We start from the raw sequence: 17,161 nt of genomic DNA, 5'->3' as shown, positions 1-17,161 counted from the left end.
TTTGCTGACTTAATTTTTTTTAAGCTGATTGTCTCTGTTTCACATTAATTAGTTCATGTCTTTTGCATTTTTTAAAATCTTTATGTTTCATGATTTGTACATGTGAAACTAGATATTCCTGAATTTGGTAGGTATTAGTAAAAGTACATGGTAATGGAAAGGAATGGTTTTTAAAAATTAGATGTGGGTCCTAGTTACATCATTTTTATCATCCTTTTTGTATTAATTTTGGACACATTAGATTATATCTTATTTTGCAGTTAAGTAAAATGACAGATGGAAATGGGGCATTTGTAGTATATTTGGCCTCTATCTTTAAATGAAAAATACGTGTAAGAATGGGAATGAGCTCTAACTGGATGCAACTAGGCAGTTCATTTGATCAGAATTTAGATGACTAGGTTAGGCTCAATTAGATTAGATTTTAATTGTATAAATGGGCTAAAAGTTTTAAATACTGAGGGAGAGCTGTGGGATTAGGTGGGGGTTACGGAGTCAAGATTGTGGTGACGTCAAATCAAGAACCCGAGCAGCGCACCTCACGTACGTGGACTTGGATTCCCTTTTCTCTGGTTGTCCCTGTAATCTGAGCGTCACAAGCCCATCCCATATCCCTGCCGAGTGTCCACCTCACAGACACCTGGTTCTGAGTTCCTCCTCTCGTGGGACTCATCTCACGGCCCTTTCCTTCCTGAAACCTCTTCCTGATACGTGATCCTCACGCCAGCAGCCCCCTTCGCCTTTGGTACTTGTGTAGCTGACCTGCTTTGGAGACAGATGGGAGGCTAATACTGTAGCAATTCAAATGACTTAAATACTGACTTTGTCAATGTCCTACAGCCGTTTCCACCCACCCAGCTCCCCACATATGGCTGCCTCTAGCATTTCCTAAAAATTTCTTGTTTAGTGTATAGAGCAATAAGATTCTGTCATAAGCAACCTTCCTACGCATTGGGGTCACTTGGGACTGTAAAAATACTGGTGCCTGGGCCTCATCCCAGACCAATAGAATCCGAATTTCAGGGCTGGGCCCAGGATGCTTTTTAAAAGCCCGCCCAGCTGAGGCTGTGGCAGACTTAGTGTGACTCACTGAGTAGCTACCTCCCTCTTCTAAAGCCAGCCTTAAGCCTCTCATCATCATGACTGTAGGTCCTCATTCATCTCACATTAATCTCTTTTGAAATTGTTCCCAATCTCAATGTTAAAATGGGAACATTGGGGCAAGGTTGAGACTGTCCAGTATTGCCAGTGGCCACAAAAACACTACACCTGTGCACTTGTTAGCTTTCAAGTCATACTGGGAAATTCTCAAAATGATGGTAGCTGCCAATAATGGAGTACTGGTTTGTGTCAGCCATGTACTGTCACATGCTTTAATCCCCACAATAACCTCTTGTGATAATTATATAAATTATAAATTTATACAATATATAAATTATAGCCCTATAATCCCTATATATGGATAATAGCCCTATTACCCCTGAGGTAATGGTTGAGAAAAGTTAAAAAACATGCCTGAAAATGCATTGTTAAAAGTGACAGAATGAAGTTTGAAACTCCAAAGCTTGAATTCCTTTAAACTTAGAATCCTATTATTTCATTCAGTCCTTCTAAGGAAAAAAGATACTATGATGTACAAATACTGTCATTCATGGTATTTGCTAATTGCTGGTCAATTAAATGATTCAGTTTCTTATGCTGAAAAGTTTCCTTCTACCTCATAGATTACTACTAACTTGATAAGATGAAGAATATTATCTTTGAAAAAACATTGGTGTACTCTGCAGTTCAAAGATGCTGGTTTCTGGCGTCAAAATTTAATACAGTGTAGCACCCTGGCTCACAGAAATGGTGGTGCTCAAAATTTTAGCTTATTCTTTAGGCATTTACTTCCATGTCATGAAGAAAAACATGCTTCTATTACTTTATCAATTATTCGGTTTTAGCCACTCTCTACTGCTCTTCTGCAGAAGATTGCGCTTCTTCCTTTCCCTGTCCCACCCTTCATGTGCATGCTTCTCTTCTCCCCCTCTTCCCAGCTTAGTTAAATCATTACTTTGGTTGACCATATTGTATACTATGATCGCTTCTCCTTTTCTGGCCAACTTTTCATTTTGCCCATAATTAACAGTCATCTTATTTTTTTCTTTATCATTAATTCAATTTCCAAAGATGCTCAGACACAGCAGGTGCTCATCAGTTATATCTTCCCATAGAAGCTTCTCTGAGAGCTTGTCTGCTGTAGTGTGAACCAGCCACATGCCAATCCTGAAACATAGTTGTCATCCTGGGATCTTCTTTCACTGTCATCCCAGGTATCCCCTTCACCTTTCTCCTCTAAGGACAGCCTGTTTCCTGTATCCCATGTTTCCCTGTTTCTTGGTTTACTTCCTCTTTCTGGTGGAGCACATCCTCCAGTAATTTCCTGAGAAAGGGTGCATGGAACGTCAATTCACTGAGAACTTGCCTATCTAAAAAATGTTTTTAGGGGCTTCCAGGGGCTTCCCTGGTGGTTCAGTGGTTGAGAGTCTGCCTGCCGATGCAGGGGACGCGGGTTCGTGTCCCGGTCCGGGAAGATCCCACATGCCACGGAGCGGCTGGGCCCGTGAGCCATGGCCGCTGAGCCTGCGCATCCGGAGCCTGTGCTCTGCAACGGGAGATGCTGCAGCAGTGAGAGGCCCGCGTGCCACAAAAAAAAAAAAAAAAAAAAAAGTTTTTAATCTATCTTCACATTTAAACCACAGTCTCTATATAAAATTGTGGGTTAAAAAGCATTTTTCCCTCAGAATTTTGAAACCCTGGCTTCCAGTGTTACCATTCTAGCTTCCAATGTTGCTATGGAGAATTCCCAAACATTCTCATACATGGTCCTTTACATATGACCTGTCTATTCTAGAAGCTTGTCCCCATGTTCTGAAATATGATGATATTCCTTAGGACTGTTCATCCATTCTGTTGGGCAGTTGGTAGGCTCTTTAAATTCGGAAAGTCAGGGCCTTCAGTTGTGAAAACTTTCTTAAACTGTTTTTTTTTAAGTGTCCCCTCTTTTGTTTGTTTTTCTTTCTTTCTACAACTGCTATTATTCAGATAGTAGACCTCCTTTTATCTTTTTTATTTTTTTTGTTTGCTATTTTCTGAGAGCTTTCCTCAACTTTTCCCCAATCCTTCTATTGAATTTTTCATCCCTGTTAGCATAGTAAAATTAAAAAAAAATTTTATTCTGACCTCAGAAAGTTGCATCTTTATGGTCTTTTACCCAAGCTGTCTTCTTCCTGTATCTTGGCAGTTTCCTCCATGTTTTCTTCTGTTTGCTTGGGTCTCTGTCTTTCCTCTTAGAGGCTTTTCTCAGATGTGAGGTGATACTTGGTTTTCTGCTGAGAATTCCAAATAGCAGATAAAATGCTTTTGAAGTGTGTGGGAGGATATGTGAGCCCTCCTGTAGGGTGAGCTGCCTGAACTGTTGAGTATGTGGAGTATGGGAGTCCCTGATGTCAACATCCTTAGATCTTTCCTCTTGGGCCGCTTGGATTCCAGATGTCAACATCCTTAGATCTTTCCTCTTGGGCCGCTTGGATTCCAGACTCTTCCCACCTCCTGTGGAGGCAAAAGGGTGAAGAGGGCTATGTGTCCACAACTTCGGTAAGTCTAGTTCCCCAAATCTATCTCAATGTAGCATCTCTCCCTTTAATCCCCAATTCCAGGGCTACCCGCTGCTGCCAGTCTGGAACCTCCTAGGGATTCTGCCATGTAAATCTGGATGGTTCTTGTCTTAGGACGGCCATCTTCAGATTCAGGGTGTTTTGAGTTTGCTAAATCATGAACCATTTATCCATCTGCCTTCCAGCTCCCCAGATTTGTTGCTGTCATTTCTGTTTCTTTTCCCCCATCATTTTAGGTTTGTGCTTGAAAACAAACAAAACACACCATCACTGTCAACAACAACAAAACCTCTCCTGACATTTTAGTGGGGTTTTGGGGTGGGAGTGAAATTACATCCATGTGTTCAAGCCCCCATCTTAACCCAGAGGTCTTCCCTCTGTATTTGAAGATACATCAAAAGGGAGTGGGCATAGGTGAAAGAGAATAAATGTTCAATTTTTGTTAGCTATTAGGAAGGACAAATTAGCAAGGAGAGTGATGAATTCTCTGTAAATTATTTTGTAAAAAAAATTACTGATTAGGGCTTCCCTGGTTGTGTAGTCATTAAGAATCTGCCTGCCAATGCAGGGGACACGGGTTCGAGCCCTGGCCCGGGAAGATCCCACATGTTGTGGAGCAACTAAGCCTGTGCACCACAACTACTGAGCCTGCGCTCTAGAGCCTGCAAGCCACAACCACTGAGCCCGCGAGCCACAACGACTGAAGCCCACGCACCTAGAGCCCGTGTCTGCAACAAGAGAAGCCACTGAAATGAGAAGCCCACGCACCACAACGAAGAGTAGCCCCCACCTGCTGCAACTAGAGAAAGCCTGTGCGCAGGAATGAAGACCCAATGCAGCCAAAAATAAATAAACAAATTTTAAAAAATGAATGGTTGAATGAATGGTCAGTAGATGTAGATGTAGATGACCACCACAACTTTCTGTTGGATGGCTGTACCTGTTTGTCCTTCTTGCAATGTAAAACATACTCAGGCAAAAACAAAGACAATATGAAAACAACAAATATAAAAATGTGCCTTCATCTTTGCCTCAAACCAGCTGTCCTGCTGACTCATGTGTTTCTCTTCTTTGGTCTCACTACTGCTGAAGACCTTGAATTACCCGACTCTGCCCTCCCTCTAATCTCCAGTGTGCCATTACTTGCCTATTTCTGTCTTCACTTTCCATGGCCACGCCCCTCAACACCTCTTTTGTGAACCGTGGCCACTGTCTTCTATTTGTTCTCCCTGTCTCTCCTCCCTTATAGCCTGGACCCTGCTTGCTCCATCCTCTTCCTCAGAGCACAGGCTACTCTTCTCCATGACTGTCATGACCATGCATGACTCCCACTCACCTACCAACAAAGGTCCAATTTCTCAGCACATTCAGGCTCGGTCCTCAGCCTTCTCTCACCACGCTTATCTCTGAATCCTTTCCAGATGCTGTGCGGTGGCCAAGTGAACGTCTTGCTCTTGATAATTGTGTGCTCTTCTGCCTTCAGAGTGTCCCCTCACATTCAGTATACAACAAGCCTACTTTTCTTGTAAATTCTATACCACCCTGATGAAAAAGCATCCCTGCATCCTCTCAGCCTGAAATCACCACTCATTTTTATCAGGGAAACTTCTGCTCACCTCTTCCTCTCCCACTATAAACAGGTAACTCTACTGGATAAATATAATAATTCCACACAGACCCTCCTCTTAGCTGAGTGAAAGGAACACCTCTAGGCATCAGAATTGGAGAGGAGGGAGCAGAGAGGGTCTCTAAACCAGAGCTGTTAGGTTGGGTATGGGAGTTAGAGGGAGAATTGAACCCAGATAAAGGCACTCGGGGGTCTTTTTAAAAGTTATACTAGGGCTTCCCTGGTGGCGCAGTGGTTGAGAGTCCACCTGCCGATGCAGGGGACACGGGTTCGTGTCCCGGTCTGGGAAGATCCCACATGCCGCGGAGCGGCTGGGCCCGTGAGCCATGGCTGCTGGGCCTGCGCGTCCGGAGCCTGTGCTCTGCAACGGGAGAGGCCACAACAGTGAGAGGCCCGCATACCGCAAAACAAACAAACAAACAAAAAAGCCCCAGAAATGTATTGTCTTCAAGTTCTGAGGCTGGAAGTCCAAGTCAGTGTCAACAGGGCCATGCTCCCTCAGCAGTGTGTCGGGGAGAATCCTTTCCTGCCTCTTCCTAGCTTCTGGCAGTGGCCAGCAACCCTTGGTTCTCCTTACCTTGTAGCATCACTCTGATCTCTGCCTCTGTGGTCATGTAGCCTTCTCCCTGTGTGTCTCTTTTCCCATAACCATCTTCCCTTCTAGAAGGACACCAGTCGTATTGGATTTAAGAGCTCACCCTATCGACCTCATCTGAACTTTGTTATATCTGCAAAGACCCTATTGGTAAATAAGATCACATTTCCAAGTACCAGAGGGGAGGATTTCAACTATCAGGGTTTTTTTTTGAGGGAGAGGGACACAGTTCACCCCATAACAAGGCCTTGAGGGACAGTAAAGAGACTGCGTGTCTTGAGCAGAGTGTGTGGGGTGGAGGGGAAGGAGTTTCGGCCTATTAGGTGATGAAAGACTTCTTCTTATCAAGTGATCTCCCTCTAACAGAATGATCCATGCTTACGGTTCAAAAGGTTCACTTTGCCTGCGGTGTGGAGAGAAACAGGAGCTCTTGCGCCAGTATTAAGACATGTACCACATGACTAAATGAGTTCATTTTCTCCTAAGGGTTCTAATTCTTTTTGAGATCATGTTGGGCAAGAGTGTTTTTCTCCAGAGAGGGCTCTGCCCCCGGGGTGGTGAGAGGGTCCCTCCAGAGCATTTCTGGTCTGCCTCTGCCAGGACTGCAGGGTCCCGCCTGTCTTAGATGGGGTTTATGTACATTTCTTGGCTTGGTAGTGCTGCTCCTCGCAGATACATTCAAACCAGGAAAGTTGACTTTTTCCAGCAAGCTTTCATTCCCTGTCCAGAGCCCTGGGCAGATGGCAGTCTTCCATGTCCTTCTCTGGGCTACAGGGCCAGTTTTCTAGATTTCACAGAAGGGCCAGCCCCTCAAGTCCCTGTTTCATGCAGGGAGGGGTCTATGGTCCACTTTCCTGTCTGAGTGTAGGGTGGGCATTGTAGGAGCTGCGTACATGATGTGCTCACTTTGTGAAAATTCGTAGTGTTGCACACTTATGATGTGTGCCCTTTTTTGTACGAATAGTATACTTTAGTATAACTTTTTTTTTTTTTTTGCGGTACGCGGGCCTCTCACTGTTGTGGTCTCTCCCGTTGCGGAGCACAGGCTCCGGACGCGCAGGCTCAGCGGCCATGGCTCACGGGTCCAGCCGCTCTGCGGCACGTGGGATCTTCCCAGACCGGGGCACGAACCCATGTCCCCTGCATCGGCAGGCGGACTCTCAACCACTGCGCCACCAGGGAAGGCCCCATTTTTGTTGTTTTAAGCAGCCTGGTTTCTGGTATTTTGTTCCAGCAGCCCTGGGGAACTAATACAAGCCTCAAATGTGTTGCAGTACTTTCTGATCCCTCTGCTTGCAAAGCCCTTCCACAGAGAACCTCCCTCACTCCCCACAGGCCCCTGTTCAACTGACACCTTTGCGGAGAGGCCCTGTCCCACTGCACCCCCGAAACTAACATTTCCTGCCTCTCTCCATTCCTTTGCCTCGTTTATTATTTTTCTTCATGGTTCCTAGTCATAGCTAACCTTACGGCATATATCTTTTGTTTATTGCCTGCCTTGCCTTCTAGAATGTAAGTTGCATGAAAGTAGAGATAGTCCAATTCATTGCTGTAATGCTCAGTGCCCACCACGTGCCTGACCTGGGTGTGCCCTCCATACATATTTGTTTCATAAATGAATGAGCTACTTGAGAGTACAGTTTGTTTTTTTTATCCTTCCCAGTATCCGATATAACACTTTGCTCATAGTAGACTCTCAGAAAATATGTGCAGATGAACTAATAAACCCATCATCACTAGTGGGCTTAAGGCTCTGCGTGGTTAAGAGTGGCAGTCAAAATGCACATCGCATTGGCCTGCATTTGGTGGCCTCTTTGCTTAAAACAATTGTGGGGACAATCGGTCAGGTTCCTCTGAGTAATCATCAGAGCTCACCATTTGTCTGCTTCACGCAGCCACTGTTTCTCTTGCACTGAATGCCCCCATCCTCGCCCAGTTGTTCTGATTAAGGAGACAGAATTGAGTAATCTAAATTTAGTTTGTGTAGCTCAGAGGTGCCAATCATGGCAAATAATGAATTAGGGGATCTCACCCCCCCTTTCCTGAAGCATTGAGCTGAAACCAACAGATTCATTTTATTTAGGATCACAGGCTGAACTCTGAGTGCTGTTTGAGAAGTGCTGTCTGAGAAGTGCTGTCTGAGAAGAGAATGCTTTCTTCACTAATTAAGTCACCAGAGCTCAGGCAAACCCTCTCCCAGGTGGTGGGAGGACTGCTTATCTGAGTTGGCCCAGAGAATGTGCTTTCTGTTTGTTAAGGGAAGTGGTTATAATTTTGGTACAGATATTTAAGCCAGAAAAAAATGCATTTATATACACATACATATGTGTATATATACATAAAAATATTATATACATATATATAAATCTCATATAGTTTTATAAATTTCTTTAGCCTTTCAAGGGCTTTCTGGATTTCTTAGTAAAACCCATATTTAGAATTCACATCTTCTGATTAAAGGGCTGTGTTTTCCTATCAGTTTGGAAAAGGACCCATATAAAGCATATTTTATCTGTTTTCACTTCAAAAGAACATAAAAATTTACTCACTGAAAAGCTGTTGTATTTGATGCTTTTTGTAAGAAATGAGCCATAGATTAGAAATAACAAATGTCATGAAGAGCTCTTTGGGGAAAAATAATGAAGTTCTGTTTCCATTTGTAACCTATGAGTCTTAATATGTGTGTCGGGAGGTTTTATACATGAGTATAATTTTGAATGAGTTTTTTAAGAGTCAGTAAAAGGAAAATGAATGAAATGGTGCTGATTCATTTTTAAAAATGTTATTATGTTGATATATTTAATAAAGCATGGTTTGCTAGTTCCTTTCTTTTTTCTCGCCAGATACAAATTTAACTTGCCCCAATGTTGATTACGTGAGATTTGGCACCTTTATGCCTTGTCACTAATCATCAGCATATCCCTGGGAGGGACCAGTGCTATCTCCACTTAGCAGGAGCGGTACAGCACCCGGGATGGAAGCGTGACTTATCCTGAGCCTCCTGAGCCGAGAAGAGCCCACATAGCTCAGTCATTAAAAACCCTTGGCTTTTTCTACTTCTCTGGCCTTGTTGACACTTTTTCCAGCACAGCATTTCAAACTGTAGAGACGTTTTGTGTAGTTGATTTAAAAGCAATGGGTTTAGGCTTTAGGTAGAGGAGTATATTATCTATAAAGATCACCTCTTCAAAGGGCAAATTAAACTAATGTAATTTTCATTCTGAGAATGGAGAGCTAGCAAAATGTATAGGAAAGCAGTTGATACGAGGAGCAAGTTTTACTGTCTGTTTCTCAGGGGACACCTCTTGCCTGATTTGAAGATCATGTAGATAATATGAAAGGCAATCCATTTAACTTGACATTTTACACCAAGCTGACAACCAGAAAGAGGATCCACTTTAATAATAAATAAACGAATTCAATCAAGAGCATATATTTTAGCTACAGAAAACTGGTTTTGCACTCAATCTAGACTCCATTTTTCTGGAATGTTCCACGTGGCTTGCCCCCTTACTTCCTCAGGTCTTTGCCCAAATGTCAGTGAGGTCTTCTCTGACTCATCTATTTCAAATTGCACTAGCCTCCCCTCCCTCATCTCCCTTACATAGCTTCATTCTTTCTAACGCTCATCATCACCCTAAATACTACATATTGTGATTATTTTCTGTCTCTCCCCTAATCCCTATGTAAGCCCCTTGTCTGCTCTGTTCACTGCTGTTTTCCCAGTGCACACAGTAGGTGCTCAATACTTGTTCAGTGAATGAAAGTATGGTGCCCGACACCTTTCTATTCCAAAGGTTGGTCTTGTACTTCGAGACGCACTGAGCGTTAGGGCCAGATGGGCGGGCGGAGGTGTGGGAATGTAGCAAGGGCTAGAAATGAGGGGGGCACCTGTTCTGTGCGTGGGATTGGGGCCAGGCAGTCACCCTGCGAAGGTGCACAGACATGATACTGACGAACCTCACCGTACCAGCCCTCCAAAAATGCGTTTGCCGGACTCGCCTTCACTTTTCCTAATGCTATTACGTTAGCAGTCTAATGTTTGCTTTCTGGTCCCAGCTGTCAAACTCTGCTGCATAGACATACTACAGAGGAACTTAACAAGTATGTCATGAGTGTCTGATATAAAATAAGTCCTTTTCTCATTCTGAAAACAAAGCAAAATAAAACAGGGTCGGGGAGGCTTCTCTGGGGGCGCAGTGGTTGAGAGTCTGCCTGCCGATGAAGGGGACGCGGGTTCGTGCCCGGTCCGAGAGGGTCCCACATGCGGCGGAGCGGCTGGGCCCGTGAGCCATGGCTGCTGAGCCTGCGCGTCCGGAGCCTGTGCTCCGCGGCGGGAGAGACCACAACAGTGAGAGGCCCGCGTACCGCAAAAAACAAACAAGCAAAAAACCCGGGTCGGTACAGTTGTGCTGTAACTAGGCCACAAAACTGGAGAATTGAGGCAAAAGCATTGTCATATGTAAGTGATAGTAGTGGAAATGTCAAGAAAGTTCTTTGCGTTGTCGTGGCTGCAGTTTCTGCCTTGGTCAGGTGGGCGCATGCAACCAGGGCGTTCGTTCAGGGCGACCCGCACGGATTTTTGGTGGTTTGGGTGGAAGGTGCCAATTGCACAGCCTGGGACCCTTTCTTACCCTGGGGACCTCGCTGCAGCGGGGCGGGCTCCCGGGGAGGGGCGTGTCTCCACCTGGCCCCGCCCCTGAAGCCCCGCCCCGGCCCGGCACCAATGAGCGGGCGCACAGCCCGGGCGCAGGGAGTGGCCGCGCCTGATAAGGAGGCGTGGGTGGTGGGTGCTGAGGTCTGCTGTTAGCCGTTGGTGGGGCCCGCGTCTGGGTGTGCTGCAGCGGGAGGAACCCAGGTCCCGGGCCGAGGCTGCCCCGGGAATGGTTTTAGTCAGCACAAACATGGCTGCGGCCCTGCGATCTGCGGGCGTCCTGCTCCGCGATCGGCGTAAGTGGGGCTGTCGCGGCCGCCGCCGAGGCGGAGACAGCGGGCAGCTGGCGCCGGGGTCCCCAGGCCTGGGAACTTCCAAGGAGCGGCGGCGGGCTGCGCAGGAAGCTGCCCGCGACGGGGCGAGGGGCGGAGAAGGGATCCGGAAAGGGGCGCTCCCCTGGGAGGGGCGAGAGTGGGGTACGTTGGTCCCCCGAGGACCCTGAGAGGCCTCGGAGGGGGGTCCCGGAGTCACATCGGTCAGCTGGGTGGCCGTGAGCAGTGGCTGAATTTCTCAGAGCCTTAGTTCTTATCTGTAAAATAAGAATAATGATAGTCTCAGGATTGTTGTGATTTTGGGAGGCAGAGTGTGTTAAGGGCCTGCCACAGAGACAGTACCGTTGGCATCATTATCCTCATTATCACCATGGGCATCTACCCTGGGGTTCCCTCTCTGGTGGTGGAGGTCACACTGTGCCCACTGCTGCCCTGGCCCCTGGCATCACCCGGTGCTCACTTGTCCTTGGCAGCAGGACCCACCTCGGGGCAGCTCAGGCTAGTATTTTCTAGAGATATTTGGAGAAGAAATAAGACCCATGGACAACCCCACACGTTTCTGATACAGACGTGAATGTAAGTTGTGTCCACAGGATGAGCAAACGGGACTCTGGTTCAGACACACCTGGCTGGGTCACTAGCTCTGCAGAATTCCTGTGACCCCTCTGAGTGAGGCACTCACCCCAGCTTGAACTTTGCTAAACATAAAAGAAGGTAATACCTCATAGGCTTGCTGTGAAGATTAGCAGGATATAGGTAAAGCCTGTAGCACAGTCCCTGGCACACAGCAGATACATAGATAACCTCAAAATGTTCAGTTATTAGTATGTAAAAGGCTGCCACCTACTAAGATGCTTAATTTGTATATTTGAATGACGACTGGACACAGACCTGACTTATTTTTCTAAGAAGTTCCCTAATTCATCAATCTGTCACCTACTGAGAAGGAGTGGAGAGTCCACTCTGAACCTCCATATCTTATTACAGGTGACTTTGTTGGGAAAATAATAAGGACCCAGTGTCCAATGACAATCAGGTCACTGAGGGCATTGGGAGACGAAAGACATTATCTTTTAAGAAAAGGAAGCACAGTGCCAGTAATGGGGCTGAAAGAAGTATCAAATTAGTCTTTTCTTTCACTGACCCTTCCTGTGGCAAAGAAAGTCTGACAGGCTCTAGAGTTGAGGTCATAAAACAATATGAGAAACTTTAAATGCTTTGTTGTCCAGGTTATAAGTAACCAAGTGGAAGGATTCAGAAACCACAGCAGAAGTAGATTTGAAGTTCAATTGAATTACAGACTCTGATTTTAGATGTAGTTATAATACTTTAATTATCTTGTTTTATATGACGGGATTAACATCTGGGTTAGAAAAAATTGAGTAGTATTTCTCAAAATGAATTCTCAAAGTAGAAAAGCAAAGTTTTACACTCTTATGTTTTTATCATAGTACAGAATTAATAAGAAGCTCCCTAGTATATATGTATATAGTATATATGTATATTTTAGAAAGTTAATAGAATAAAGAATTATTGTTTCTTTGTGAAGTTTTCTTTCCAGATTTTTTACGTTAGGCATATATGTCTTTTGTAATTGGAAAAAACAAATCTAGAATAATAAAAAAGAAAATCAATGTTTAAATTAATACATGAGAACATTCTGGCTCCATACTAGAAAAATAACAATTTTTTTCTTAAATCCTCCCCTCGCCAAGTGTTTATTAATAGTTACAATACAGAACCTTATTTCTGTTAATTTTTAAAATGATACTCATGTTTATAAGGACCTTTTGAAATAATCTTCATCTCCTGTGTGATAGAAAAGGGCTTTATTAGATACTTGTGTATCTTGTTTTCTACCCTCCCACGTACCACCCCCAAGCATCCAAAATATTAAATAATTGTTTTGGAGAATCACTTGATACCCATGAACTTCTTAAGTCAAAGGTATACTTTTGAATGATTCACCTATTGGGTGTGTCCAGGAATTAATGAAGTTTTGTTTTCTTACATCATCTTTTCTGCATATCCCTTGGTTTTATAGCTTTTATTGTTTGTAGGCCTTCCAAAGGTAGACCAGTTGTCCATGCTAAGAGTAGGGTTAGAATTACCTGGTCTTAGTTCATAAGTGGGCAGATCCTTACTATTGAGTGTTCTTACTTCATGCATTGTGCCAGACACTGTTCTTGGGGCTGGACATAGATGTTTAAAAATTTTCCTAATCTTTACAACAGCCCTGCAAGTTTGGCCTTATCACCATTTTACAGATGAGAAAAGTGAGGCTTGGAGTAGCTCAGTGAGTTGCCCAATTACTGTCACACAGCTTGTTTGGTCCTATCCGGAATTTCTGCTCAGATCTCTCTAGCTCCAGAACACACACACTACACCACACGATGGTGCCTGTGCCTTCGAATTTCTCTTAAGCTGTGAGCTGAGTGTATTCAGGAGTCTCATTTGGTTCTTTGAATAATTACTTTAAACTCCTTTAGCTAGATTAATACTAATCATTTGGTAGGAAATACTCTGTTTTTCTAGAGTCTTCAGATCATCAAGGGAGAGGAGTGTTTTAGAGAAGTCCTTGAGAGGTGCGTGTGTTAACCCTATGTCCTGAGCAGAAAGGATCCATCATTAGCAGCATCACCTTCTTTGAGAATTTATTTAACCTCAGAGAAGAGAATTTTGTAAGTAGAGGGCATGGCAATAGTTTTCGGCAGCTTGAAAAGCTACCAGCTCCCAAACTGTACTAAGCAATGCTAATGTACTGGTTGGAGACTCTAGTCTCATCCTTATTCCCCAACCCCGCCCCACCCCCTTTTAAAGTTTGCAGGAGGAAATCTTATTATATTACCAGCAGTCAAATTATGTAATGCCAAAGTTCTATTCTGATACCCCATGGAATCTGATATAACCTCATTTATATAAGGAATTGCAGACATCGCAGCTTGATTGAGAACCTGGTTAACTCTCATCGTGCAGTTCAGAATTGAACTTGTCTGAAATAAGGAGATGTGTGTTGGTTTGAGACTTCATGTGAGCGGAATTGAAGTTCTTTATGTCAATCTTTGCACTTCCGTTTTGAGTTAAGGATTATTCAGCTCAAGCTCACGTAATTGGCTCTGTTGGGAATGTGCACAATCTGGATAGCTGGAAATCTAAGTGGCCTGGAAATATCATTCTCCTATATTTTATAGACCTGCTAGGTGATAAAAAAAAAAGAAAAAAATCAGAGAAGTTGTAGTCCCTATGCTCTAGACACTTAGCAAGGAAAATAATACTGGTACCAATTATATGAGTTAGGCCCTGTGAAGAGTGCTTCACTGGTCTTATCTGCTGTAATCTTTACAAGGATCCAGATAGCAGGGTTTCACCATTTTACAGCTGGGGAAACTAAGGCTCAGAAAGATTACAATGCAGCCCCAGTTACATTACTAGTAAGTGGCAGAACTGGATTCAGAGTCGGGTCCATTGGTCCACAGCCCTGGTTCCTCACCAGAACACCTTTGACTTGTAAGTAGGAGGAGGGTAGGAGACTGATCTCAGGCTGGTTTCAGACCCGCTGGTTTGAGACTGGGGAAGGGAGGTTGTGTGTATACTGTGGGGCACGGTAGTAACTACTGTCCTGCATTGCCATCTTGAGTACCTACTGTGTGGTTTCAGTTTAATTTCACTCTGTGTTGTTTAAGGCTGAATACCCTTCATGCTATAACTGGGTATGGCCCATGGACTCCTCGATTCAGATAGGCTCTCCAGGCCCACAGCTAACTTTGTGGTGCCCAGGACAAGACCCGTATACAGCAAGCTAACAGACTGCGAATTATGTTCTGTTCTGCTGTGCTGACAAATAGACCTTGCTAACGGCCTGGAACGGTGAACTCTTGAACTCTTCACAGTTCCGACAGAAATGCCGCGGCCTTGAGAAAGTTGCCTGGGGCGGGCAAACTTCCTTTCTTCTCTTCCCACTCCTGGCCTGCCCGGCATGGTGAAGAGTCTTGTGCATACTCCAGTGTGTATGTATGTTCAAGCTCCATTCTTGACCCAATGAACAGCCACCAGTTGGCTACCCTTCAGATCAAGAATTGCTTATACTGATGGTGGGATCTGCCATCAGGAGGATGGATGCAGGAAAGAGGCCTGCGCCAGACCCTGGAAGTGGAGCTTTTGGGGCAGGGAATTCTGAGGTCCTGGGTCCTGGGAGCCTGGTCAGGAGTGGGGGGGGCATGGACTCTGGGGGTCCATGAATCCTTGGCCATGCAGATGGCATACCCCATGGGGCAGGGGGCAGTAGGAGGCGGACCAGAATCGGCCCTTCAAAGCAGATCACCTCCGTCCCCCGGCCCGTGTCAGAGTCCAAGGGCAGTTCTGGGGTTCTTAGTTCTGGTACCATATTGGAGAAGGCTAGGAGGCAGCTATGAGATCTACGCAAGTGGTGGAAAACTGGCCCAGTTTCCACTCCTTCAATCAGTGGCTCTTGACCTTTTCTGCAGGCTCCTTACCTTTCATATGAGCAGTAATGCTGCCATCATAACATGCAGTGATCTCATGAGGGGTCATATCAAAAGCGACGGCCAAGGCAGTGAGAGGGGGTGTGTGTGGCTTCTGAAAAGGCTCCATGCAAGTCCTGTAAGCCATCCTAGGGGACGCCGTCCCACCCCCTCAGAGAGGTCTTAAGAGCCTTCACCCACCTGCAGTGAAATGCTGGGGAAGTCACCTCTGCTGTAGCATCTCTTCGAATTTTAGATCCAGGAATTATGTTCTGAGGACCTCTTCAAAAGCAATTACTTTCCAGCTAGATTTCATGCTGCCACTTTAATTTTGTCACAGTGGTATATGGTGGCTCAAGGGCCTGTCAGCCACGGAGGTGCCAGTCGGGTGCAGCCACAGCAGCAGCCGTCACAGAAACAGCCCAACGTGCCAGAAGCCCCAGATCTCAAGTTCAGCCCGGGAACAGGTATGAATCTAATTTTAGGTACTAATACGGATTTCTCTTTCTTGACACAAACACCGGTGGATACCAGCTACCTAGGAGGAGAGGTGTTGGGAAAACCCAGTATGTAAGGAGTGGTATGTTATTTTCTTGGCTTCCTTTCAATAGCTGTTAAACTTATAGATTTCATGCCCAATTAAGGCTTTAAAAGTGTTTTTGAATTTTGACAGATTTTTACATTTTCTATTAAAATTTTTTTCCCCAGCTTTATTGAGGTCTGGTTGACAAATAAAAATCCCACAGGGCTTTTGTTAAAGGACACATAGTTGAGTACAAACAGTCTTCAAATCGTGTGGGAATTTAGTTTTGGAATATGTCCCATAACAGAAATTATGTGTATGCTGGAAATATGTATATGAACCTAACATATTATACTTATGAAATACATCTCCTGTGCAGGAAAAGGAATAACTAATCCACCAAGAATTTCTGTAGTAAACTGTTAATGCAGTGAATATTATTGTAAATGACATAATGTGATTTACAGTTTATTAAAGAAATAATGTACGTTCCCTACCTCACCTCTGCTGTTTGCGGGTGGATGTCAGCAGGCATGGCATTGCTACTGGGTGTCCTCTTCAATATCAGAGGCCACAGCTGTTTTCAAGTCTTCCTCTGGTACAGAGGCAACAGAAGACTGTAAAGGTCGCTTTTTAGATGAGTACACAGATAGGAGTAATGCACTTTAACACTGGGCAGAGAGAAAGTAGGTGTGAACTATTAACGCCTTGACCTTTCTGGTAGACCAGATGTTCCACGAGAGCTTTATAGCTTTGAAAATAGTCATATTTTGTGTTTGTTACTTTTCATTGTGTGATCCTGGGTATGTATGATGATGGAGCACTTAGTGAACTGAGGTTTGTTGGGGATAGGGCAGTAGGGTGGGGTCCCAAATCATCTCCTTTCGACTCTCCGGCCTCCTGAAAAACCACACGTGGGAAGGGAGACAGGAAGCACAGACACTGTCTCCATCCTGGGGGCATGCCCAGCAGGACGCCACTCCTCCTTGCCCCCCACGGCCCCTCTTTTCTCACCTCAGCCATAGTACAAAGTGCTTTAAGTATTTAGGGTTTGGGGTAAGTATTTGGTATAAACTGAAGAACTGATTGGATGTGGAACCCTGGGAGAAAAATTATTTCATGACTATGTTATCCTAGTGGCAAAAGTCAACAACATAAATCGCCTTAAGATTAAATTATTAAAATTGAATAAAAATCTAAAAACACTCCCAAATTCTAGTAAGTAACTTTATATCATATTTATACAAAAGAAATCAGTTCATTTTAGAAAATACAGACAGGAAAAAAAAA

At 44.6% G+C, this 17,161-nt stretch overlaps 1 protein-coding gene across 1 annotated transcript in view; it reads left to right on the top strand.

Annotated features, from left to right (window-relative positions):
* Nucleotides 1-10,670: 10,670 nt before the first annotated feature.
* FECH (ferrochelatase) overlaps nt 10,671-17,161 on the top strand; it is a 35,421-nt gene continuing 28,930 nt past the window's right edge. Inside the window, exons 1-2 of the mRNA XM_081251719.1 lie at nt 10,671-10,831; nt 15,689-15,815. Of these exons, the coding sequence (XP_081107845.1) occupies nt 10,765-10,831; nt 15,689-15,815 (194 nt within the window). The 5' untranslated portion in view covers nt 10,671-10,764. The remainder of the gene's footprint in view (nt 10,832-15,688; nt 15,816-17,161) is intronic.

The sequence above is a fragment of the Mesoplodon bidens genome, assembly GCF_964165515.1.
Source record: "Mesoplodon bidens genome assembly, chromosome: 13".
Classification (NCBI taxonomy): domain Eukaryota; kingdom Metazoa; phylum Chordata; class Mammalia; order Artiodactyla; family Ziphiidae; genus Mesoplodon; species Mesoplodon bidens.
The sequence above is the reverse complement of the archived record's forward strand: the minus strand, read 5'-3'. Positions and strand labels throughout refer to the sequence as shown.